The sequence below is a fragment of the Oncorhynchus mykiss genome, chromosome 5 (assembly GCF_057628025.1).
Source record: "Oncorhynchus mykiss isolate SJ-2025 chromosome 5, ASM5762802v1, whole genome shotgun sequence".
Classification (NCBI taxonomy): domain Eukaryota; kingdom Metazoa; phylum Chordata; class Actinopteri; order Salmoniformes; family Salmonidae; genus Oncorhynchus; species Oncorhynchus mykiss.
The window spans coordinates 73,631,360-73,659,065 of NC_143026.1; the positions used below are offsets into that span (position 1 = coordinate 73,631,360).

The 27,706-nt window shown below is 41.6% G+C and overlaps 1 protein-coding gene across 4 annotated transcripts; it reads left to right on the forward strand.

Annotated features, from left to right (window-relative positions):
• On the forward strand, positions 1 to 27,706 carry LOC110524501 (flavin-containing monooxygenase 5). 4 transcript variants are annotated; one of them, XM_090235848.1, is made up of 11 exons: positions 35 to 180; positions 12,601 to 12,782; positions 13,910 to 14,051; positions 15,360 to 15,548; positions 15,681 to 15,846; positions 16,081 to 16,223; positions 23,929 to 24,125; positions 24,193 to 24,328; positions 24,652 to 24,871; positions 25,026 to 25,098; positions 25,192 to 27,706. In XM_090235848.1, exons 3-11 carry the CDS (start codon positions 13,920 to 13,922, stop codon positions 25,625 to 25,627), a joined length of 1,692 nt encoding a protein of 563 aa, XP_090091974.1. In that variant the 5' UTR covers positions 35 to 180; positions 12,601 to 12,782; positions 13,910 to 13,919; the 3' UTR covers positions 25,628 to 27,706. The 4 variants fall into 4 exon arrangements, with proteins under 4 accessions (XP_021459889.1, XP_090091974.1, XP_021459890.1 ...); XM_021604214.3 differs by lacking the exon at positions 12,601 to 12,782 and having other exon boundaries at positions 1 to 180; XM_021604215.3 differs by lacking the exons at positions 35 to 180; positions 12,601 to 12,782 and adding an exon at positions 2,619 to 2,713.

The following is a 27,706-nucleotide window of genomic DNA, read 5'->3' on the forward strand; positions in this document are numbered from 1 at the left end:
AGAGTTTCAGTTAACAGGGAGCAAAGTCCTTCTCACTCACTCAGACTACATTACAGACTGGGGTTACACAAAAACCTGTGTTCTTTGAGTTTAGAAGTTTTCCACACCAGCTAGCACAGGTAATAAACAGGTAGTATATACAGGCAAGACACAGGTTTCTTGATCCACTCACTTGACCAGGTGAGTACAATCTATGGGTGACAGCCAACTGATTTTAGATTAGTTTGCATTGTTATTCAGGTTTATGAAATGATCTACATTTTCTGAGGTGTGATTCTGTTGGTAGAGTGAGTTGGACAGTTGTTGGTATAAGCTGCCAGTAGAAACAGAGGAACGATAACGGATCTGTGTGGTGATGCAATTGTGTCTCTGTAGGCTCAGTGGAAACTGAACTAGAGTGTCTGTCATCTGCCTTCTATAGTGTTGTCCTATGTCTCCCACCCTCTACAGACAGACGGACGGTATGTCTAAGCGTGTGTGTGATTGGGGCAGGTTCCTCAGGTCTGACCAGCATCAAGAGCTTTCTGACTGAGGGTCTAGAGACCACCTGTTTCAGTGCAGTTGTGACATCGGGGGGCTGTGGAACAGACTATCCACTCCCACAATAATCAGCCTATGGCTGAATCTAGTTTCTTACCCCTGGTCTAGACGATCCTCTCCGCCATTCAGGGCTGTGCGTGTAAATACTGTATACTACAATTTGTATCAACATGCCCACAGACTGAGCATTTCAAGGTCAAAAAGAGGCTCAGGGAAATACATTTGTTTTAATGAAATAGGCAACAGTGGTGTATTGGACATGCAGTGATTTAAAAATACAATTAGAAAGACTGCATGGGGGCTTTAACATGGTAAACATTTGTGCCATAACTAGTTTTAAACACCAAACCAACTTTAAATGTGCAGACTGACTCAACGTACAGTGCATTCTGAAAGTATTCAGACCGCTTGACTTTTTCCACAATGACAGGTTTTTCGACATTTTTGCAAATGTATTAAAAAAATAAACTGATATTACAATTTACATAAGTATTCAGACCCTTTACTCAGTACTTTGTTGAAGCACCTTAGGCAGCGATTACAGCCTTGAGTCTTAGGTATGACGCTACAAGCACACCTGTATTTGGGGAGTTTCTCCCATTCTTCTCTGCAGATCCTCTCAAGCTTTGTCAGGTTGAATGGGGAGCGTCACTGCACAGCTATTTTCAGGTCTCTCCAGAAATGTTCAAGTCCGGGCTCTGGCTGGGCCACTCAAGGACATTCAGAGACTTCTCCCGAAGCCACTCCTGCAAAAAAATATTTGATCCATTTTAGAATAAGGCTGTAACGCAACAAAATGTGGAAAAAGTCAAGGGGTCTGAATACTTTCCAAATGCATTGTACATTGCTTGTCAAAATGCTTTTGATACTATTGAAAGCTTAGGGGGGAGAATTCTGTGTTAAAGGCGACAATTCAGATGAGTCATCAAGTTTCTGAAAATGTATTTAATGTCCCAACAGAGGCCTGATGCAATTTGTTAAGATGGCTGAGCCAAATGTCTCAAAGGCCCTATAGGCTCCAAGGCAAATGATTGTTCTGAGTCTCAGGGTTTATATGGTAATTTTGAATGACATGCAATATTACAGACTTTGGGTAATATGAGACTGATAAGTTTCAAAGGGAATATTCACAGAATGACATTGGATATAATGAGCTGGTGCCTGGAAGAGGCTCCATAAGCAACCAAACAAAATTATAATTTTAAAAACAAGTGTGCATTACCTGGCTAGTGTCCAGCAGAGAAAGGCTAACAAGCTATTTTATTATCTGAGTGGAAAAATACAGCTTAAACAGAATGGAAAATTTCAGGTTATACTGAACACGTCCTGATATGGCCTTATAAAGATCAATCAAGTGTGTCCTCAGCCAACCCTTCACTATCTATACATTTTGAACTATGACCATTACATTTGCATAAAAGCTCCATAGACTTCAAAGGCAACATTTGGATTTGCCACTGCTCTTGATCCGTTTCAGCCTACTTCAAGACTACAACGCAAAAGCACACACATTTACTTCAGGAAATGTCATTTTCTAGTTTATAATTGTGTTTTGTATTTATAAAAAATGTGTGTTTCTTATTCTGCTTCCTTGATTGTAGTATCTGTGTCTAACATTTTTGTGTAATTGCTGCTGATCTCATCATGCAGTGCCCTCTTGAAAAAGAGACCTTGATCTCAATTGGACTCCCTGCTTAAATTGAATTAAACTATCCTTCATAACTGCCCACATGAAAAAATACTAAAGTTTACTATAGAATATTACAAGTACTTACTATAGAATTCGGTTGTAAACTGTAATATACTGTAGAATACTATAGTAAATACTACAGTATTATCCATACAAAAAGCACTGTAGTAAATAATACAGATGTCCAAAAATACATGGCAATATTAGTTATTTTTTTAATGTAGCCTCTATCCTCTAGTTTGTACTCTTGTAGGCTATATCCAGCCTTTTTCTCCTCTCTTGATTTGAGTCACTCGGTTGATTAATCAGCCACAGTTGACCAATCATAATTGTTCCACAGACACACGGCTAGTGAAATTAACCAATCAGCGCTGGTTTCAGTGACAAGGGGCTGGAAGAATTGGGGGGAGGGGTGGAAGAGAGAAAGATCTCTGGGGTTTGTAGCTTGGGCTCATTTCAACCCGTGTCCACTGGAATAGGGAGGTAAGCACAACTTCCACATCATCATCAATGTTTACTGTTTGAAAACGTTTTTTGTGTGTGTGTGTGTTGATCGATGACGTATCATAGCCTCGCGAATCCACCACAAGCGGACATTAAACGGGAACAGGCTGCATGTTTCATGCTTTTTATGAAAAAACATCTAACCAGAACAATGGGTGAGCAACTCTCCCTTTTACATTTTCTGGGGAAACAAAAGCACGGTATTTATATTGCAAATCTTCCTGAGACACTTATTACGTCAAAGACTGATAAAATATGTTCATGGATCTCTGTGTTCCTTATTCACTGAAGAGGCAGATACTTTGTTTCTAGAGGTTCTTATTGTTCAGTTTGAAGTCAGGTATTTTTGATTACATGTATAATTTTCTATTTATACCTTTCGGTGTTCTTCTGATCGACTCAAGCACTCTTAAATAGATGTAGGTCTCAAAGTGAATCATTGCTTGACAATGGTGTATGGATTAAAAAGCCTATTAGTTAAGTTCTAAAGAAACAGTGCCTTCAGAGACATGCAAATTACTATTTTTTCAGTAAACATAGCCACTCCTGCAAGGTTAAAATAGGGTTTACATTCTCTCATCACCATCTCACTACTGCCCATCCCCCTATTCCGAGCCTATAGTCAAGGGGGCATAAACTTTTGCTCCTAGTTGGACATTTTGTGACCATCCCCTAGAAACAGTGGCACTAACCAATCAGAGGCACTGGTTTGGCTACGACCCTTAAAAGTAACATATTTGCGTAGCTCTTCCTTTTGCTCGGTTTTTTTTTTTTATGTTTAAAAAAAATAAATAATAATAATATATATATATATATATATATATATATATATATATATATATATATATATATATATATATATATATTAAACTAGGCAAGTCAATTAAGAACAAATTCTTATTTACAATAAAGGCCTAACCCGGACGACGCTGGGCCAATTGTGTGCCGCCCTATGGGACTCCCATTCACGGCCGGTTATGATACAGCCCGGGATCGAATTCGGGTCGGTAGGGATGCCTCTAGCACTGCGATGAAGTGCCTTAGACCACTGAGCCACTCAGGATTCTGATACCTCCCAAGTGGGAAACACAGGATCATCTTTCTACAGCAAGTTAGCAAGTCAGAAATGTCAGTTTCCTAGTTCTGACTAGCATGTGAGCGTGGCATTAGTCATAGGTATTTGTAATATACTGTATTATTTTATGTTTATACCCTTCTGTGGCCTCCTGATTGACTCACTCATATGGGTAGTATAATTTTGTACATTTTATTTATTTTAAACTTTTTACATTGTCATAAAGAGCACATGCGCAACTTCATAACAAATGTTTTTCCATCTCCAGAGGCTAAATTAAGAAAAATGACCTATAATGGGTGACAATTAAAGTAGCATTTTAAAATTAGCCATACCTTCCCTTGTGACAGGGGGAATGGATGCTTGTTGTGTGCAAAAGGGAGGGGCAACAAAAAAATTGTAAAAAAATGTCTAGCCTTTCTGTGTATGGGTAACAGGGTAACACTAATATTATCATTTTTAACATGGTTAACCTGTCTTGGGCAGGGGGTGGTATTTTCACCTCCGAATGAAAAGCGTGCCCAAATTAAACTGCCTGCTACTCAGACCCATAAGCTAGGAGATGCATATAATTAGTAGATTTGGATAGAAAACACTAAAGTTTCCAAAACTGTTAAAATAATGTTTGTGAGTATAACAGAACTGATATGGCAGGTGAAAATCCAACCAGGAAGTACTATTATTTTGAAAGGCTGTTTTTCCATTGAAAGCCTATCCACCATACAAAGCTTCCTCTAAGCTTCCTCTCTATGGCTTCCTCAACATGTGACCAGTCGTTAGGCATTGTTTCAGGCTTTTAGTCTGAAAAATGAGGGAGATACACCACTTTCAATGAGAGGACAGTGGAAATTTCCATCCATGAACCAAGCACATGATCGCGAGCGCACATTTCTTGTTTACCTTTTTCATTGACAAAGCTTTTGTCCGGTTGAAATATGTATTTATTATTTATGACAAAAACAACCTGAGGATTGATTTTAAACATTGTTTGACATGTTTCTACTATCATTTATTGTACTTTTGATTTTTCGTCTTGGGGAGCGCACATTGTGCCTTTTTAGATTCCTGAACTAAATGCACCAACAAAACGGCGGTATTTGGACATAAAGATTAACTTTATCGAACAAAACAAACATTTGTTGTCTAACATGGAGAGCTGGAAGTGTATCTTGTATCAATGTTTATGATGAGTCTTTCTGTTATTTGATGTGGCTCTCTGCTCTTTCACCGGATGTTTGAGACAATGCATTTCTGAACATGACACAACAATTTCAAATTAGGTTTTTGGACATAAAGATTAACTTTATCGAACAAAACACACATTTATTGTGTAACATGAAGTCCTGTGAGTGCCATCTGATGAAGATCAAAGTTTAGTTATTAATTTAATCGCTATTTCTGACTTGTGAGCCCTAGCCTTGGCTGGAAAATGGCTGTAAGGTCAGCACCTAGTCACAGAAAACCAAACATAATCGTTTGTTGAGCTTTCGCGGTAAAGCCTATTTGAAATCGGACACTGTGGCTGGATTTACAAGAAGTGTATCTTTAAAATGGTGTAACATACTTGTATGTTTACAGAATTTTAATTATGGGATTTCTGTTTTGAATTTGGCGCCCTACAATTTCACTGGCTGTTGTCGAGGTGCTTGTACCAGAGAGGTTAAGTTAAAGCGTAGATGTACGTGATCCAGCTGTTAAATTGAGTGTAAAATAAAGGCACTCTTATTGTGGAACAACTCTTATCATGCTGTGTTACTGAGAGTTGAGCAGCTTTACAGCGATCGTTCCCATGCTCAATAGGATTTTCAGGAAATATGTGTTTTGGCTCTCTGCCATGTTCCGTTCTCTTTGGCTCACACCAACATTTTTGTTACCCTAGACCCTCCCTGTCCTTCTCTTCCCACTGGGCACAGAAGTCAATTCAATGTCTATTCCATTTTTCATTGAAATGACGTGGACACATTTATTCAACCAGCGTGTGTCCAGTGGGTTTCTCTCTCTCGCACTCTTTATTTCCCCTCTCTGTCTTGGCTATGTATGCATGTATGCATGTATGTACTTTAAAATCATACAATGTGATTTTCTGGATTTTTGTTTTAGATTCCGTCTCTCACAGTTGAAGTGTATCTATGATATAAATTACAGACCTCTACATGCTTTGTAAGTAGGAAAACCTGCAAAATCGGCAATGTATCAAATACTTGTTCTCCCCACTGTATGTCGGTTAAGGGTTATAGGGCCCTTCTGAATCTTTCTTTTAAATAGTGCCTGAGCATGTGTTTACCTCAGCGTTTAAATTTTACATCAAGAGTTTGAGTAATTGTAAACTCAGCAAAAAAAGAAACGTCGTCTCACTGTCAACTGCGTTTATTTTCAACAAACTTAACATGTGTAAATATTTGTATGAACATAACAAGATTCAACAACTGAGACATAAACTGAACAAGCTCCACAGACATGTGACTAACAGAAATTGAATAATGTGTCCCTGAACAAAGAGGGGTCAAAAGTAACAGTCAGTATCTGGTGTGGCCGCCAGCTGCATTAAGTACTGCAGCGCATCTCCTCCTCATGGACTGCACCAGATTTGCCAGTTCTTGCTGTTAGATGTTACCGACTCTTTCACCAAGGCACTTGCAAGTTCCCGGGCATTTCTGGGGGGAATAGCCCTAGCCCTCACCCTCCGATCCAACAGGTCCCAAATGTGCTCAATGGGATTGAGATCCGGGCTCTTTGCAACTTGTCACTGAAGAGCACTTTTTGCCAGTACTGTCTGGTCCAGCGACGGTGTGTTTGTGCCTATAGGCGACGTTGTTGCCGGTGATGTCTGGTGAGGACCTGCCTTAAAACAGGCCTTACAAGCCCTCAGTCCAGCCTCTCTCAGCCTATTGTGGACAGTCTGTGCACTGATGGAGGGATTGTGCGTTCCTGGTTGTTGTTGCCATCCTGTACCTGTCCCGCAGGTGTGATGTTCGGCTGTACCAATCCTGTGCATGTGTTGTTAAACATGGTGTGCCACTACGGGGGCAATCAGCTGTCCATTCTGTCTCCCTGTAGCGCTGTCTTCGGTGTCTCACAGTACGGACATTGCAACTTGTTGCCCTGGCCACATCTGCAGTCCTCATGCCTCCTTGCAGCATGCCTAACAGGCTGACTACACCACTTGTCGCGTGCGTGAGCGTTGAAAAATAAATGTAGAAATCTGTTATTCAGTTATTGCGCGCGTCAACGAGTGTCTGCGTTGCCTTGGGCTAAAATAGAAGTCAGTTCTATTTCTGACGCAGTTCGCGCTGCAAGTCCTGCCTCTCCCATCTCCTCATTGGTTTATAGAAGCAGGTACCCATGTGCCATCTCCTCATTGGTTATACCCACGTGGGTGACTGAAGATGAAACAGGTCAGTGGCGGTAATGCACCTCATTTATGAAAGTTGCCAATTGCAATATAAAGTCAAGAGAAGAAAAAGGCTGGAAGGATGAGAGATGACTAGAAATGATTTGGTTGGCTGTTTTTTGTGTGGATTAATTGGTGGAGTAGAGGACCTTGTGCATTTCAGGTAAAATAACAACTCCATGTTTATATCCCAGGACAAATTAGCTAGCAACAGCAAGCTAGCTAAATAGTACAAATTTGCTGGCAAGTGCAAGCTAAATTGCTATAAATGTTTAATGCTTTTCGACCTGTCTTCAAATTAATATAATTGGTTCAGAGTTTTTGATATTTTAACTTGCGTGTCGTGATCGGGTTTGGTGTGGGGGGACAAAATACATTTATGCATGATGGCGCACGCGCGCAGCCGGTTTGGGATCTGTGTAAGGCACGTTCACACAGATGAGCAGGGACCCTGGGCATCTTTCTTTTGGTGTTTTTCAGAGCCAGTAGAAAGGCCTCTTTAGTGTCCTAATTTTTCATAACTGCGACCTTAATTGCCTACTGTCTGTAAGCTGTTAGTGTCTTAGCGACCGTTGCACAGGTGCATGTTCATTAATTGATTATGGTTCATTGAACAAGCATGGTAAACAGTGTTTAAACCCTTTACAATGAAGATCTGTGAAGTTATTTGGATTTTTACGAAGATGTGAGAATGTTTTTAACTGTACCTACATGGGAATACAGTATTTGTGCACAGCAAATTGGCAAGTGTTACCAAGTGATGATTTTTCAGTGTAACATTTCTAGAGTTGATTCAGGAGTTAAATTAAGTGGTGTAAAATAACCCCAGTGTTGGTGTTAATACCCAGAGTTGAGTGTGATTGGGTCATTGTTACTCTGAGTATTTCTACGTGTGTTATTCTACACAAACACACCCATCATTATCATATTTCTGGAGGTTGATTTTGAATAATTTGTTTCAATATCTGTGCTTGACAGCTACATTGATGGATTCATCTTATGCTTCTCAAACAAACAATAACATGTTTCTAAACTATTCCTATCTGTGAGTAGTTGGATTTATTGCACCCTGTTACTGAGATGGTTGTTCCAGTTTAGATGGTTTAAGTAGTCTCATTTCTAAATCTTCCCTACCTTTGCAGTCATTTCAACTGCAGGTTGTGTGGGGCTTAAACGTTCCAATTGTTGGGTAACCTCGCTCTGGAATTCCAATAAGAAAAAAAACATCACTTGCAAGTGAGCATAATGTGACTTGCATGTCTGATGTGGCCTGCAAACCAGAGGTTTTGACCAGTGTGTTTGGGTAAAACTAGACCGTCAAAGTTAGGCATTATGATATATGTAATGTAATATCATAAAGAGTTGAACTTCTTATGGCTGGGGGCAGTATTGAGTAGCTTGGCTGAATAAGGTGCCCAGAGTAAACTGCCTGCTACTCAGTCCCAGTTGCTAATATATGCATATTTGGATAGAAAACACTCTGAAGTTTCTAAAACTGTTTGAATGATGTCTGTGTATAACAGAACTCATATGGCCGGCAAAAACCTGAGAAAAAATCCAACCAGGAAGTGGGAAATCCGAGATGTAGATGTCAACAGTCTTTAGAACCTAGTTTGATGCTTCTACTGTAAAGTGGGGTGAATGAGAGGGGAGTCAGAGGTCTGGCAGAATGCTTTGAGCTCGTGACGCTCGTTCACGTGAGAGGTAGCTCGCGTTCCATTGCATTTCTACAGACAAAGGAGTTCTCCGGTTGGAACATTATTGAAGATTTATGTTAACGTCCTAAAGATTGATTCTATACATCGTTTGACATGTTTCTATGGACTGTAATGGAACTTTTTGATATTTTGTCTGCTCCTAGTGAACGCGCTTCGTGACTTAGTGCATTTTGTAAACAAATCCTAACAAAAGTAGCTATTTGGACATAAATGATGAATATTATCGAACAAAACAAACATTTATTGTGGAACTGGGATTCCTGGGAGTGCATTCTGATAAAGATCATCAAAGGTAAGTTAATATTTACAATGCTATTTCTGACTAATGTTGACTGCACAATATGGCGGATATATTTTTGGCTTGTTTGGTCTCTGAGCAACGTACTCAGATTATAGCATGGTTTGCTTTTTCTGTAAAGCTTTTTTGAAATCTGACACAGCAGTTGCATTAAGGAGAAGTGTATCTAAAGTTCCATGCATAACACTTGTATTTTCATCAACATTTATAATTAGTATTTCTGTAAATTGGTGTGGCTCTCTGCAAAATCGACAGATGTTTTTGGAACTACTGAACATAACGTGCCAATGTATACGGTGATTTAAAAAAAATATAAATATGAACTTTATCGAACAAAACATACATGTATTGTGTAACATGAAGTCCTATGGGTGTCATCTGATGATCATCAAAGGTTAGTGATTATCTCTATTTCTGATTTTTGTGACTCCTCTGTTTGGCTGGAAAAATGGCTATGTTTTTCTGTGACTTGGCTCTGACCTAACATAAACATTTGTGGTGCTTTTGCCGTAAAGCCTATTTGAAATTGGACACTGTGGTGGGATTAACAAGAAGTGTATCTTAAATGGTGTGAAATACTTCTATGTTTGAGGAATTTTAATTATGGGATTTCTGGTTTTGAATTTGGCGCCCTGCACTTTCACTGGCTGTTGTCATGTCGATCCCGTTAGCAGGATCTCAGCCCTAAGAAGTTTTAATGACAATTCATTTAGGTTCTCACTTGGTGAAGGCCATTGAATGCAACAACCATGTCTCTGTCACCAACAAACACAGTAACTCTACAATTCACTCAAAGGTAAGTAAGTACCCTTGGCTTGTGCGAGCCCGGAACAGCTCATATGAGCAGGAGCCGATCTCCTGTTTCTGTAGCGTGATGCACACATACACCCCCTTGGCACAGGGCCTTACCCCCCCCAACCTATCTATAGCTAAGTGCCAAGCAGAGGGTCCCATTTTTACTGTCTTTGGTATGACTCAGTCAAGGATGGAACTCTGAACCTTCCAATCTCAGGGTGGACACTCTAACCACAAGTTAAGGCTTTGCACCCTTCATAGAGAGTTCAAGGAAGAACCTTTTTAGAGGATTAAAGCAAAGATTCCGATAACTAACCCTGATAAATGGGTTCTTCATAGAAAAAAGCCCTTTAAAGTATTCAGTAAAATGTACTGAATTGCCCCTTACCGTCCCCTGCTCTCCCACTGCCTCATGCCCTCAAGGAGTGGAGACCAGGACAGGAGCTGTAAAAACGTTTAACTAGACCAAAGTTCACATCCAAATAACTGCTGCTTCTCTCTGTAGATAGCATTTAGTTTGAGGTGTACATTCATTGTTGAAGGTTAAAGGGGGAGAATATATAGATTAATGTGAAGTTACAGTATAGACTGACTCACTCACTTACAGTGCATTCGGAAAGTATTGAAGCCTTTTTCCACAGTTTATTTTACAGCCTTATTAAAAAATGGATTGAATTGTTTTTTTCCCCCTCAATCTACTACACACACTACTTAAAAACAGGTTTTTAGAAATGTTTGCAAATTTATATCACATTTACATAACTATTCAGACCCTTTACTCAGTACTTTGTTAAAGCAGCTTTGACAGCGATTACAGCCGAGTCTTCTTGGGTATGACGCTACAAGCTTGGCACCCCTGTATTTGGGGAGTTTCTCCCATTTCTTCTCTGCAGATCCTCTCAAGCTCTGTCAGGTTGGATGGGGAGCGTTGGATCGGGTTCAAGTCCGGGCTCTGGCTGGGCCATTCAGAGACTTGTCCCGAAGCCACTCCTGCGTTGTCTTGGCTGTGTGCTTAGTGTCGTTGTCCTGTTGGAAGGAGAACCTTCCCCAGAGATCCTGAGCGCTCTGGAGCAGGTTTTCATCAAGGATCTCTCTGTACTTTGTTCCGGTCATCTTTGCCTCGATCCAGACTATTTTCCCATCCCTGCTGCTGAAAAACATCCCGACAGCATGATGCTGCCACCACCATGCCTCACCGTAGGGATGGTGCCATCCTCCAGATGTGACGCTTGGTATTCAGGCTAAAGAGTTCAATCATGGTCATGTTTCATGTTTCTCATGGTCTGAAATTCCTCTAGGGGCCTTTTGTAAACTCCAAGCAGGCTGTCATGTGCCTTTTACTGAGGAGTGACTTCCGTCTGGCCACTCTATCATAAAGGCCTGATTAGTGGAGTGCTGCATAGATGGTTGTCCTTCTGGAAGGTTCTCCCATCTCCACTGCAGAACTCTGGAGCTCTATCAGATTGACCATCATGTTCTTGGTCACCTCCCTGATCAGGGCCCTTCTCCCCCGATTGCTCAGTTTGGCCGGGCGGACAGCTCTAGGAAGAGTCTTGGTGGTTCCAAATTCTTCCAATTAAGAATGATGAAGGCCACTGTGGAAACAGGGTGCACCTGAGTTCAATTTCGAGTCTCATAGCAAAGGGTCTGAAACTTATATAAATGTGATATTTCAGCGAATGTATAAAAACCTGTTTTTGCTTTGTCATTATGGGGTATTATGTGCAGATTGAAGAAAAAACAATTTGATCCATTTTAGAATAAGGCTAATGTAACAAAATGTAGAAAAAAGAGAAGGGGTCTGAATACTTTCTGAATGCGTTGTAAATAGCTGTGAGTTGCTAAGCCAATCATTGATTGACAATGGTGTTTGGATTTAAAATCCAATCAATGAAGTTCTAAAGAAATAGTGCTTTCAGAGAAATGCAAAACATGGTTAAAATAACACTAACACGGTTCAAATAAAACAAATTAGAAAGAAAGCTTTGAATTCCCCATTTCACACCTCAGTCCATTTCCCATCCCCCCACCAGAAGTCACTCCACTGCCCCACCAGGGCCTATGGTCAAGGGGTCATAATCTTTGTCTCTTAGCTGGACATTTTTCGTGACCATCCAACAGTGCCATTCCCACTAACCAATCAGAGGCACTGATCTGGTCTGGCAATGACCCTCTCCTGCATGTGCAGGGTTCCTAGTGTCCAGGGGTGTAGTGCTGCGGGAGCCTGGGCTAGTGGTGCTCCCTCACTTTTTCGGAGCTGGTAAAACTATTTTTGGAAAATTTTATTTTGATAAATTCTAAATTATATTTAATTGCCAATAAAATCCCATGATGAATGGCAAACCAAATAAAAATGTATAGCAGCCTAAAGGTAGGTAAGTGGCAGTGTCTTTTCTCTGACAGTGGCGAGATTTATGAAAAACTGTAGGCTACAAGTTTGGCCAATAAGAATGTGGGGGGAAAATCTGCAGCTCGGCGGTGTGACGGGGTTTAAACAGATTAACTTTCTCACACCAACGGTATCTATGATCCAAATTCACTGTGTCTGCATTGATGTTCATACAACTCCACGGACCCCCTCTCGCGCAGTGAAACCCAGAACGATATGTGACACCATTCTGCCAAAGACCCCAAAACCAGAGTGGCCACTGAAAAGCCCAAGGAGCCTGACCGCCTCTGGAAGTTGCTGTAGCCCTGCTTGGGATATTTGCAGCAAAGTTAGTCACCAACGCTCTGGATAACATCCAAACAACATAACCAGCTTTGCTAGGGTAAGTAATGGTCAGAGTGGGGTGTTCTCTCATGTGTCTGGAAGTAGTTAGCAAGCTAGCCAATGTTGGCCAGTAAGCTTGGGTGTGGAAACAGAGCGAGAGGGGGGGCTCGGAAGCACCAAGGAACAATGCGCTGAACCACAAACTGAACTGAATCCCAAATTGACGGACCTCCACGTCTACAGACAGAAATAATATGTTTGTGAGATACTGAGATTTCTAAGTATACTTTTTTTTATTTTTACATGTCTTTGTTTATTACTGCCGAGGCCAGAACATTTGGATCAACCCTACTCATCGGCCAGAGTGTCCGGAGTGTGCGTTGAACTTTCCGAAAGCCACACGTTGTCAGTTCGTAATTCAAAATCTGACAGCACAGTTTTTGTCACCAACGCTCTAGATAACATAACAGCCTAACCAGCTTTGCTAGGACGAGTAATGTTCTGTCATTTGTGTCTGGAAGTAGCTAGCAAGTTCTGTTCGTACAGAACGCTCGGCTCAAACCCTTAGAGGTGGGCGGTGCTAAAGCTTAAGAGTGTGTGTGAACGATGCCGAATGATTGTAGGAGGCTCTTCAATAGTAGTACCAAAACATTTTTTTTTTAAGTTTACAAGTTTATCAACTTTCAAACCTTTCCCATTGTTCCTCAACTGTAGTGTATGATATAGCATTTTGGAGCTCTTAATCTCTACTTTTATCCAATTTAAAAGACCGGTCCAAATGTTTCTACATAAGACCGGTTTGGAGCCGGTCGGTCACATATGCTTTGATTGAAACAAAATACAAGAAAGACTAATAGTTTGTAATGCCATCTGCTCTAAATCGCTCACGAAAGAGTAATTCAAGAATAGCTAAATGCATATTCCCATCCATGAAACTGATTGAGATCAAATGAATGGCATGCAGATGCAGTTTGGACGTGAAGTCATCATTCATGATAATGAATTTTGAAATGAAGTATGCTTAACTTGGTGTTTGAGGCTATTCAATAAGCTACATCTGTCGGTACAAACTTTGAGGAAATTATGACATGATTTACACCACTGTCAGTCTTTCACCAGGTGAGTGTGATATTGTAAATTAGTTGTAGTTATTCCAATGGTACCTCTCTCTCTCTCTGTCTGTAGTTTCATCATAATGGTGCGTACAGTAGCAGTGATCGGGGCAGGTCCCTCAGGTCTGACCAGCATCAAGAGCTGTCTGGATGAGGGTCTGGAGCCCACCTGCTTTGAGAGCAGTGAAGACATCGGAGGGCTGTGGAGGTTTAAGGTGAGTGGACTGGGTGAGGAACCTGATGCCCGATCAACACTAATCTACTCTGTGTGTGTGCTCTGTGTGTGTGTTGAGTGTGTGAAGTTTTGGGATTGCCCACTACTGCTGGAGATTTCAATATCCAATATAAATGACACTGGCTCTGTTTCAATATCTAAAGTGTATGCATTATAGATTACCCAGGCTTTGTTCCAATATCTAATGCATTGGACACATTATAAGGGGTATATTCACCTTATGATGCCCCGCTCACTTGACCCAGTTCCTGGGTTTCCACTAGTTATCACACCCACAAAGAAAACATGAATGAAAACAACTGTGCTTTCTGGTCATAATTTAAGGTTACGGTTAGGCTAAAGGTTAGCAGTGTGGTTAGTGTTACGGCGGTTAGGTTTAAAATACAATTTTAAGAAGAGAGATTGTAGAAATATGCAGGGTTTATGACTTTGTCATTGTGATAACTAGTGATGACACGTTCCTGATCGAACGTGATTGTTTTTCTACTTCCAGCCCATTCACAAACAAGCAAAACTTCATTAAATATTAATTAAATTGGTCAAAACTTGCACAGAATTTGAAAGATGTGTTTATTCTTTGTTTAGGAAAATGATTGAAAAAATGTGAGCGTTTGTTTTAACGTAATATAAGCACTCGGAAGCTGACGTTAGTTAGCATTCTCATAGAGAATGATTGACGGTGATAGCTAGTTAGCATATTAGACTGTATCAAATGGTCGTTATACTTAGAGGCTGTATCCTAATCAAAGATCAATGCTTGAATGGCAATGTTAGACACAGAATATCAATGAAGACTAAAACCATGTTCAAAATGTTTTCTGTGTAGATAACATTACGATATTTGCAATATTTTGTCACAAAGCTAGCTAGCTAACACCGCCAGTCATTCTCTATGAGAATACTAATGCTAAATAATGTCAGCTTCCGAGTGCTTATACTATGTGAAAACAAACCTTTATATTTTTAAAATAATTTTCCTTGACATAGAATTAACGTTTAATTAATAGTTTTGACAAAGGTAATTCATATTTAACAAAGTTTTGTTTGTTTAATGGGCCGTAAGGAGGATAACAGTCGTAACAATTTGGATGCGCCCTTCAAATCAAACTTTGTCACATGCGCAGAATACAACAAGTGTTGACCTTACCGTGAACTGCTTACTTACAAGCCCTTAACCAACAGTGCAGTTCAAGAAGAGTTAAGAAAATATTTACCAAATAAACTTGCCAGGTGTTATAAGTTGTGTGTCTATTGGAGCATATCCTTAGTCGGTGTCCCTGTCCTTTAGGAGCATCCAGACCCAGGCAGGGCCAACATCTACCAGTCAGTCATCATCAACAGCTCCAAGGAAATGATGTCATACAGCGACTTCCCTCCTCCAGCTCACCTTCCCAACAACATGCACCACTCCCAGCTGCTGATCTACCTACGACTTTACGCTGAGACCTTTGACCTCTTCAAGCACATCGTCTTCCAGGTCAGGGGGCATGAAGGAAGGAAGTTGATGTTTATTCAGTCACATCTTATGTTATGATCCCTTTCAATGGTAAATAATGATTCATTTTGCGGTGTGTGCGTGCATGTCTGCCTGTCTACCTGTGTGTGTCAGACCACTGTGGTGAGTGTGCGACAGAGGCCAGATTTCCCAGTGTCGGGCCAGTGGGAGGTGGAGACAGAGAGGACAGAAGGTCAGAGGGAGTCTCAGGTCTTTGATGCTGTGATGGTCTGCACCGGTCACTTTACACAACCACACCTGCCTCTCAAAGACTTCCCAGGTAACTGTCAACTCTGTCGCTATCATAGTCCCCGGTGACATTGTGTATTGTCCATTTTATATGCTACTATCACTGGAGATATATAGACTCACATCCTTCTTACATACATCATGTGTATATCCCAGTCATAGCCCTCACAACTTATAATTTGAATAATATGCTTGATTTATCATCATTAATCAATTACCATGATAGTGTATCATTATTTATCATTTGTTTTTCTTATCCACGCAGGTATAGAGGAGTTTGAGGGCAGGTACTTACATAGTTGGGAATATCGCAGTGCTGAGGGGCTGCAGGGGAAGAGGGTGGTGGTGGTCGGGATCGGGAATTCTGGAGGTGACATCGCTGTGGATGCCAGCAGAGTAGCGGAGCAGGTGAGTGGGAAATCATCTGATTCTTCTGGAAGTATTTCTCTGCAAAACTCCTAGCTATCATGAACAGGAAGAGACTAAGCAATCTCTAGCACCATTCGTTCTCGCTGTCGGTTTCCCACAGTTCAACCATAATTTGCAAATAAATTCATTAAAAATCCTACAATGTGATTTTCTGGATTTGTTTCCCTCATTTTGTCTGTCATAGTTGAAGTGTACCTATGATGAAAATTACATGCCTCATCTTTTTAAGTGGGAGAACTTGCACAATTGGTGGCTGACTAAATACTTTTTTGCCCCACTGTAGCTGATGCTTAAAGATAGTGAGGGAGATGAGTCTCCAGCTTCAGTGATTTTTGCAATTTGTTCCAGTCATTGGCAGCAGAGAACTGGAAGGAAAGGCGGCCTAAGGAGGAATTGGTTTTGGGGGTGACCAGTGAAATATACCTGCTGAAGCGAGTGCTATGGGTGGGTGCTGCTATGGTGACCAGTGAGCTGAGAAGGCGGGGCTTTACTTAGCAAAGAATTATAGATTCCCTGGAGCCAGTGGGTTTGGTGAGGAATATGAACCGAGGGCCAGCCAACGAGAGCATACAGGTTGCAGTGGTGGGTAGTATATGGGGCGTTGGTGACGAAACGGATGGCACTGTGATAGACTGCATCCAATTTGCTGAGTAGTGTGTTGGAGGCTATTTTGTAAATGACATCACCGAAGTCAAGGATCGGTAGGATAGTCAGTTTTACGATGGTATGTTTGGATGCTTTGTTGCGCAACAGGAAGACGATTCTAGATTTAATATTGGATTGGAGATGCTTGAGTCTGGAAGGAGAGTTTAGTCCAACCAGACACCTAGGTATTTGTAGTTGTCCACATATTCTAAGTCCGAACCGTCCAGAGTAGTGATGCTAGGCGGGCGGGCAGGTAGTGATCAGTTGAAGAGCATGCATTTAGTTTTACTTGCATTTAAGAGCAGTTGGAGACGACGGAAGGAGAGTTGTAGGGTTTGTTAACATTGTCCAAATAAGGGCCAGAAGTATACAGAATGGTGTCTGCATAGAAGTGGATCAGAGAATCACCAGCCGCAAGAGCGACATCATTGATGTATACAGAGAAAAGAGTCAACCTGAGAATTGAACCCTGTGGCACCCCCATAGACTGCCAGAGGTCCGGACAACAGGCCCTCCGATTTGACACACTGAACTCTATCTGAGAACTAGTTGGTGAACCAGGCGAGGCAGTCATTTGAGAAACCAAGGCTGTTGAGTCTGCTGATAAGTTCCTAACTTCCCTGAAAGGTTGAATATCGCCGGGGCTATGCAATGCTAATGCAGTACACCACAGGATGTTTTTGTGCTGGTCAAGGGCAGTCAGGTCTGGAGTGAACCAAGGGCTATATCTAAAATGTTTGAATGGGGCATGCTTATTTAAAAGATGGTGAGGAAAGCACTTTTAAAGAATAAGCTGGCAACCTCTACTGACGGAATGAGGTCAATATCTTTCCAGGATACCTGGGACAGGTCGATTTAGAAAGGCCTGCTCGCTGAAGTGTTTTAGGGAGCGTTTGACTATGATGAGGTTTGGTCGTTTGACTGTGGACCCATTACGGATGCAGGCAATGAGGCAGTGATGGCTGAGATCCTGGTTGAAGACAGTAGAGGTGTATTTAGAGGGCAGGTTGGTCAGGATGATATCTATGAGGGTGCCCAAGTTTACGGATTTGGGGTTGAACCTGGTAGGTTCCATGATAATTTGGGTGAGATTGAGGGCATCTAGCTTAGATTGTAGGACGGCCGGGGTGTTAAGCATATCCAAGTTTAGGTCACCTAACATTACAAACTCTGAAGATAAATGGGGGGCAATTAATTCACATATGGTGTGCCGAGTGCGAAGCTGGGGGCTGAGGGGGGGCTGTAAACAAGCGGCAACCGTGAGACTTATTTCTGGAAAGGTGGATTTTTAAAAGTAGAAGCTCACTGTTTGGGCTCAGACCTGGATAGCATAATAGAACTCTGTAGTAGATTGCAACTCCACCCCCTTTGGCAGTTCTGTCTTGGCGGAAAATGTATTCACATACATAAAGGCATTATTCAGCTCTGATTTTACCACTCAGAATCCAGAATGGATATGACAATGGGGCCCACACAGGATGTAATACACCCTTACAACAATCTACTTTCTGATCTTCTTGACTTGTTATCTGGTAAACTGCTACTATGTAGAAAAGAAAAGAGCCCCAATTAGGGGTTAGTGTACTCCAGTGAAAAAGGGCTGGTTTAGATGAAAAACTATTGCCCTGTGTCCCTGTTCATAGGGGCATGAGAGACTGGTAGAATTGAGTTGGCACTTTATTGGCCAAAACACCCATAGACTCACAAGGTTGAGGTTACTCATGGACAGTAATTAGTAATACTTCTAACTGTCCAAGAATAGGATCCAAAGTGTTATGAAATATTTGCTCCCATAAATACAAAGGAGGATGTCTCTCATCATACCTCTGGCACTTTAGTCAGTTCACCACAGAGCCAATCAGGAGAGAATACATACAGGTCAAGGGGTGTTTCTGTGCCTTTTGGATTACTCTCTTTACAGAGAACCCCTGTGGTTCAAGTCATGAGCTACCCTTCCCCTTTCAGTCTGCTCTGCACATGTCTGAAAGTGACAGAGCCAGCAGCCAAGATAGTTTTTCACAGTATGTCATAAAAAAGTATTACACTTATCAATGTATGTAAAATGCTAATATGTATTAGATCCAGTACAATGGAATAACTAAGACCTGAATTTGAATGCAGTGTGTTCCGATTCCTCCTCCTCTTTCTGTCCAGCAGGGTCAACCAAAAACACTTGGCCTGATGGTTCATGCAGATACTGGGGAAGCAATATAGAAATGTATTGATCCCTTAAAATATTTTACTATTAAATGACCCATATCACAACCCTCATACCTCTTCACAAAAATGTACCTAAATTAATTTGGGAAAAGGATTTTACTTACAAAAGACGTAGGAATTTATTTTTCCAGTTAGAAATAGTAGGCTGTGCATCAAATAATTATTTTCATCAGAAAAAACAACTCTCAAATGCACTATTGCATTGTGTATGTTGTCTGCAGGTGGCTTGTTGTGAATGCACTCAAATATCAAGTCATTATCAGGTTATGTAAATTGCGTTCAACGTAGAAGGATTTGTCTTAATGTACAGTATATGAAAGTGGTGCTATGAAAATGATTATTTCGCCTTATCAAGCTCACTCTGACTGACATCACTGCCTATTACTGTGATTAAAAAGAGCAAATTAAACATTGTTTTTCATGAGGCCTGCCTGTGTGCCTTCCTTTAAGCACCTATGTTTGAACACCTCTCCTGTCCTTGATCCATTCCACATACAGCCATTTGTGGGTCTTTTCAGTGTCCATGTTAAAGATAGTTATTGCGAGGCTGGAACATTTGTTAACTTAAAAAAAGAAGTTTAACACCCATGTGAAATGAAGGCCTGCAAAGCTTACATATTTAAATCAAATCAAATTTTATCAAAGTCAAAGTCTAATAGCATGAGATGAAAGTAGACACATCAGAGTGTGCAATATGAAGGCGTAGTCAGTAGACATTCTGAACCTTGGTCACATGACCAAGGAGCTATTGAAATTTTACATTTGGAAAAATTCATGTATAATCTTGTGAGATGAAAATTGACAAACTTAAGGGTGTGCAATATAGAAGGGTAGTCAGTGGATATTCTGGACTTTGTTTGAGTCAAGTTTAATTAGCTATTGAAATTCGATAGTAAAAAAACAAAGTTTACTTTGTTTACACTCCCTAACTAATTCAGCTAGGAATACAAAATGCTGCTCACATTTCCACATGTTTATTAGCTTAGGAAAGTGAATTAATGTCCAAATCGTGAAAATAAGACCTGTGCAATGTTGTGCGCAATTTCTTCCAACATAATGACACTTATTTGGAGTCTGTGGTTTGAAAGCTATTGAGGTTTGAAAGCGCGAATATCTGTCGATAATCCAACTTGAAACTGCCTTTACCTCAGCCTGTTAGCTGAGGTATTCAACGAATATTTGCGCTTTCAAACCACTTGAGCCACAGACTCCAAATAAGTGTCATTATGTTGGAAAAATTACGCACAACATTGCACAGGTCTTATTTTTACGATTTTGACATTAATTCGCTTTCCTAAGCTAACAGACACATATAATGGTACAGTACAACAGTGGTATGCAGAACGGCATCTCGAGGATGCACAACTCGTCAATCCATGTCATGGATGGATTATTGCAGCGGACGACAACACCGGGATCCACTCCTATCAGCTAAAAACAAGAAGCAGCATTTCCAGTGTGCATACAATCACCAACACTGGACAATTGAAGAGTTGAAAAACATTGCCTGGTCTGACGAATCCCGGTTCCTGTTGCATCACGCTGATGGCAGAGTCAGGATTTGGCGTAAACAGCATGAGTCGATGGACCCAGCCTGCCTGGAAATACAATTTTAAAGTTTAGTACGGCTAGTCCTCCTACGTCTTTCCCTTTTTGTAAGTTTGTTAATTTTAACCCGGGATCGCTTACCTTGTCATGTACATTTAGAAACCCACTATGCATTATTTTCCCCCAATAGCCAGAAGGGGGAGAGAAGGGAAGCATTTGAACAACAGTACCTTCAGAAAGTATCCATGCCCCTTTACTTATCCCACATTTTTGGGGTGTTACAGCCTAAATTCAAAATTGATTAAATATATGTTTTTTTCTCACCAATCTACACACAATACCCCATAATGACAAAGGGAACCATGTTTACAATTTCTGTCTGCACATTTATTGAAATGTCTTTCTGGGAAAGTCTCTTAAGAGCTTTCCACACCTGGATTGTGTGACATTTGACCATTTATTATTTAAAACATTCTTCAAGCTCTGTTGAATTGATTGTTGATCATTACTAGACAACCATTTTCAGGTCTTGACATAGATTTTCAAGTAGATTTAAGTCAAAGCTGTAACTCTGAAATTTAGGAACCTTCAATGTTTTCTTGGTAAGCAACTCCAGTGTATATTTGGCCTTGTGTTTTAAGTTATTGTTGTGCTGAAAGGTGAATTCATCTCGCTGGGTTGTGTGGAAAGCAGACCGAACTAGGTTTTTCTCTAGAATTTTGACTCTGCTTAGCTCCATTCAATTTCTGCTTTATCCTGAAACTCCCCAGTCCTTAACTATTACAAGCATACCCATAACATGATGCAACCACCACTATGCTTGAAAATATGGAGAATGGTACTTAGTAATGTGTTGCATTGGACTCGCCCCAAACATAACACTTTGTATTCAGGACAAAAAGTTAATTGCTTTTCCACATTTCTTGCACTATTACTTTAGTGCCTTGTTGCAAACAGGATGCATGGTTTGGAATATGTTTTATTTTGTACTGGCTTCCTTTACATTCTGTTAATTAGGTTAGTATTGTGGAGTAACAATGTTTTCTTCTATCACAGCCATTTAAAATTGAACTGTTTTAAATTCACCATTGGCCTCCTGGTGAAATCCCTGTGCGATTTCTTTGCATTTTACATTTACAATTTAGTCATTTAGCAGACACTCTTATCCAGAGTGACTAACAGTTAGTGCATTCATCTTCAGATATCTAGGTGGGACAACCACATATCACAGGCATAGAAAGTACATTTTTCCTCAATGTGGCTGTCAGTAGAGTCAGCGCTAGAAGGGGTCGAGGTGAGGAGGAGGATTATTTAACATACTTTTTGAAGAGGTAAGGTTTCAGATGTTTTCGGAAGATGGTCAGGGACTCTGCTGTTCTAGCTTCAGGGGGAGGCTGGTTCCACCATTGGGGTGGGACTGGGATGAGCGGGAACTGCCCTCCCGTAGGGATGGGAGGGTCAATAGACTAGAGGTGGCAGAACGGAGTGCTCGGGGTAGGGTGTAGGGTTAGAGCAACCTTCCCCTCTTGCTGTTCCATAGGTGAGCTCCATGGTCTTGTAGTGGATGCAAGCTTCAACTGTAAGCCAGTGGAATGTGCAGAGGAGCTGAGTGACATGATAGAACTTGGGAAGGTTGAAAACCAGGCTGGCTGCTGCGTTCTGGATAAGTTACAGGGGTTTGATGGCACAAGCAGGGAGCCCAGCCAACAGCGAGTTGCAGTATTTCAGACGGAAGAGTACAAGTGTCTGGATTAGGACCTGTGCCGCTTCCTGTGTGAGGAAAGGTTGTACTCTATGGATATTGTAGAGAATGAACCTGCAGGAGCGGGTCGTTGCTTTTGATGTGTGCAGAGAACGACAGGGTCACACCAAGATTCTTTGCACTATGGGAGGGCGACACTCTTTTCAACCATGATGGGGAGATCTTTGAGTAGGAAGGCCTTTGCTGGGAGGAAGAGCAGTTCAGTCTTGCTGAGCTTGAGGTGTTGGGCCGACATCATCCAAGTTGAGATATCTGCCAGGCACGGAGGTATGCGTGTTAACACCTGGGTGCCAGAAGGGGGAAGGAAAAAGTAGTTGAGTGTCATCCGCATAGCAATGACAGGGGATACCATGACAGAGCCGAGTGAGGATATGACGGAACCGAGTGACTTGGTGTGTAGAGAGAAGAGGAGAGGGCCTAGAACAGAGCCCCGGAGGACACAAGTAGTGAGTGTATGTGTTGCAGACGTAGATCCTCTCCACGTCACCTGGTAGGAGTGGCCTGCTAGGTAGGATGCAATCCAAGAGTGTGCAGAGCCTGAGAGGGTGGAGAGGAGGATCTGATAGTTCATGGTGTCAAAGGCAGCATATAGATCTAGGAGGATGAGAACAGAGGAGAGTCAGCTTTGGCAGTGCAGAGAGCCTCTGACACAGAGAAGAACAGTCTTGGTTGAGTGAACCACCTTGAAGCCCTGACTGGTTAGGGCCAAGAACGTTGTGAGGCATTGGAAAACCTCTGGTCTTTGTGATTGAATCTGTGGTTGAAATTCACTGCTTGACTGAGGGACCTTACAAATATTTGTATGTGTGGGGTACAAAGATGAGGTAGTCATTTAAAAATCATGTTAAACACTATTGCACACACAATGAGTTCATGCAACTTATGTGACTTGTTAAGCAACTTTTTACTCCTGAACTTATTTAAGCTTGCCATAACAAAGGGATTGAATACTTATTGACTCAAGAGACATTTCAGCTTTTTATTTAATTAGAATTTCCACTTTGACATTATGGGGTATTGTGTGTAGGCCAGTGACAACCCCTCAATTTAATACATTTTAAATTCAGGCTGTAACAACAAAATGTGGAAAAAGTCAGGGGGTGTGAATACTTTCTGAAGGCACTGCACAGAAATTCATCAGTGGCAATTAACGCAACTGGGATGTTAGTCTATCTACTGAGGTCGTATTGACTTGATTGTTCTGTTGAAGTTTCTAGAAATGGTTTTATCTATGGAAGGAAATATATTTATTCCTAAATATTAAAATGGAAAACTATTGTGATTCCAATAGTAGAGATGGAGTCCTCCATCGGAGTCTTGAGAGGCAGTAGGGCAGATTTGGTTAGATTTATTTTATAATTTGAGATGGTGCTGAATCTGTCTATGATCTTCAAAGCGTTTGGGAGGTATTGAGATACTTGATCTAAACAATGTAAGATATCGTTGGTGTATAATGAAACTAGGCCACCTCTGACAAAGATCATTAACCCTTCCTCTCCTGGTCTACAGGTGTACCTCAGCACACGGAAGGGGGCATGGGTGGTCAGCAGGGTGGGGGCAGGGGGCTTGCCAGGTGACCTGGTGGGCACTTCACGATTGGACAAGCTGCTGCAGAAGCTCTTCCCCTCCTGGATTACCTGGATGATGGAGAAGAATCTGAACCAGAGCTTTGACCACAGACTGTACGGCCTACAGCCAAAACACGGGTATGCTCTATACATATCTGACTGACTGGCTAGCTGGCTGGCTGGCTGACCGATCCATCTATTTCAGGTTCTTTGCCCAGATCCCGGTGGTGAATGATGACCTGCCTGGTCGAATCATCTCTGGTCGTGTTCTGATCAAACCTAACATCAGGGAGATCAGAGGCTCCAGTGTGGCGTTTGAGGACGGCAGTGTTGTGGACAAGGTACAGACACACACACACACACACAACGGATGTGAACGGCTAGCTTAGTTAGCGGTGGTGCGCGCTAAATAGCGTTTCAATCGGTGACGTCACTTGCTCTGAGACCTTGAAGTAGTAGTTCCCCTTGCTCTGCAAGAGCCGCGGCTTTTGTGGAGCGATGGGTAACGATGCTTCGTGGGTGTCAGTTGTTGATGTGTGCAGAGGGTCCCTGGTTCGCGCCCGGGTATGGACGAGGGGACGGTCTAAAGTTATACTGTTACACACACACACACACACACACTCTCACCTCCTCCCTTCTCACCTACCTTACCTCACCTTCCTAGGTGGATGTTGTGGTGTTTGCCACCGGCTACAACTATGACTTTCCCTTCCTGCCTTCGGGTCTGCTGGCTAATAGCAGTCACCGCCTGTCTCTGTACCGTAATGTGTTCCCCCCTGGGCTTGCCCGGCCCAGTCTGGCTGTAGTGGGCTTCGTCTGTAACCTGGGAGCCATCAACCCTCTGGCTGAGATGCAGGCCCGCTGGGCCACCCGGGTCTTTAAAGGTAAAAACTAACTAACTCATTAACTCCCCTTTTCCTGAATTGTCCAGCTCTGTGTCTGAAGTTGTTGGGTAGGCTAGTGTATTTGAATGTGAGTGATTGAAGCTTTGAGGTTGTTGTCATTATTAATGTGTGAATACATCATTTCTTGCTCCAGGGTTACTAACTCTGCCCTCTGAAGAAGCCATGCTGCAGGACATAAAGAGAGACACCAGCACCTTGCAAAACAGGTGGGACAACAACCATGCGTTATTACACTCCCATCATGATTTTGCTAATAGGTAACAAACTATTCACCTGTGTACATCTCCCTCTCCCTCCAGGTTTGCCTGTTTGGAGCGTCACCCTCTCCAGGTGGACCATATCCCCTACCTGGACTCCATGGCAGAGGAGTTAGGGGTTCGACCCAACCTCCTAGGGCTGCTGCTGAGGGAGCCTGGTGTGGGGCTTCGTGTGCTGCTGGGGCCCTGCACTCCGTACCAGTACCGTCTGAGAGGGCCAGGGCAGTGGGACGGGGCCCGCCAGGCTATCCTCACCCAGTGGGAGCGAGTAGCCCAGCCATTCAGGACCAGGATGGCTGCACAACCAGAGAGCAGAACCAGAGCCTCCTGTAGTCTGAGACTGACATTGACCCTGTCTGGCGCTGTTCTCCTACTAACCCTCTATACTAGACACAGTCTCTCATCACTCCTCTCACATCCCACAGGCCTCCTCTATAAGCTGTACAGTCCATCTGAGACCATGTGGGGGTGGAAATGAACACTATGGGTCTATTGCAACCACTGTTGGCCACCATTTTATCTCCAGGTGATCTCTGGTTAAACCATCAATACACGTTAACATCACCCGTACAGATGATCTCAATTGCTTCCAAATTTGCCGCTCCCAAAAAGCAGAGCTACGTGTGAGGTTGGTGTTAAGTTAGTCCTGTTTTCTCCCAACATGTTCACACTCTGCAGGGTATTATCTTTGGTAGAAATAAAACCTGGTAATCGGCTGACTAAGGGGTGATTTAACTATTTGATAATCATTCAGTACAACTACAATAGTAATTTCTTGTTTAAGACCGCAATTATACTGTGGCAATATAGGTTATATGAAGGGGAAACTCATGTTGGTGCACTCATTACTTATTAATTTACAAATGTAATTCATGAATTATTACTTGTGTAATTAAGTATGGCTAAAATATCCCTAAACTGTTCACATCTAAAATGTGTAACAAAATCAAGCCAATCATGATTGAGTTAATATAATCTGTATTAAATTATAGTCTAATCAAGGTTTTTCAGATGACACAAATTATATTCTAGTTATATTGGTATGTTTATATGAATATATAATACTTTATTCTTTAGGGCTGTAAGAGTTATTCAATTAACTCAAATTACGTTTTTGTAATTTTAGTGCTCACATTTATTTTTATCGTGGTTAATCGAATTGTTTAAAAGCGCACAAAATACACTGAAAACAATCTATACAGCTAAAATCAACAATGCGATGTCAAAACAAGATGAAATTGAGGTTAAAGAAAGTGTGCTTTATCAATCTACCCGATTTTGCTAACCGTTACTTTTGAATAAAACATCTTAAATCACAGCTTAATTTGAGCAATTTCTGAATTTTCCATTAATCGTGATTAATCATAGGAAATCTTGCGATTAACTCAATTACATGTTTTTATAGTTTGGCAGCCCTAATATTCTTACAATATGCATTTTACATTATTTACCAGCCTTCTGATTAGGAATGATCCTTGTAGTTTGAGACTTCGTTGGGGGGGGGGGGGGAGTAGATGTTTGGTATCAGACTTGTTTGACACGGTAACAACACGAGATCAACTGATCTGTGGGTTTATTCTTGTGGGTTTTTGGTTGAAAGCAAGTTTGTCTTAACACTTAGGTGCATGTAATTTCCCATTTAGTAGCATCAAGTGCTAACATACAACTGCGTGTTAAGTTCTGCCTGTTGGTTGCAATGGGCCCATAAGTGCAGGGGGTAGGCTAAGTGTGTGAAAGACAACTACTGTAGACTAAGACCATTGTGCTGTCTTATTAGAGAAAATGTACAAGAGAATGCAATAAAGCAAGGCTATCAAACCCTGTTTCTGGAGAGCTGCCCTCGTATGTTTTCGCACCAACCCCAGTTGTAACTAACCTGATGCTGCGTTCATGACCAAGTGGGAAGGTGGTAATATTTACCACAAACAACTGGGAAGAATCCAGTTGAATGGCCCTCCAACTGGTAATTAGTAGTGGGAAACTTGTCTCATTACTGTGCTCTGAGTTTCCCACTTGCACCTCTGACATCACTGTCAACAAAAAGACTACAAGCCTGGCGGCATCTTCAGCAGTTGTTGTTCATGATAAGAACTAAATACAAATTGTTGATACAAAATTCATTCTGTTATTTTTTTTGATTTAGAAAGTGAAAGCAGCTCTGCATATACTTTTTATGGGCAGAAACTGACTGTTTTGCTCAATCACAAGCCTTCTAAAGACGTACATGTTTATTTCCCAGTTCAAAGCGTAAATGTACCCACCTCATATTTACGACTTTACAACGGGTAATTACCACCTTCCCACTTGGTTATGAAAGCAGCATGGTTCAGTTTATCAACCAGCTAATTAAATCTGGTGTGCTACATTAAAAGTTGGAGTGAGAACCTACAGGATGGTAGCCCTCCATGAACAGGGATATGCCCTGCAATAGAGCTTGCCTTGGCCCCTGCAAGTAAAGTAGGCCTGGCAGGAGTTGAAAATAAGTATTTGTCAATGAATGGAGATGATTTTATATGAATATTTTATAATCTATTAAATAGTTTGATTAATACAGTTA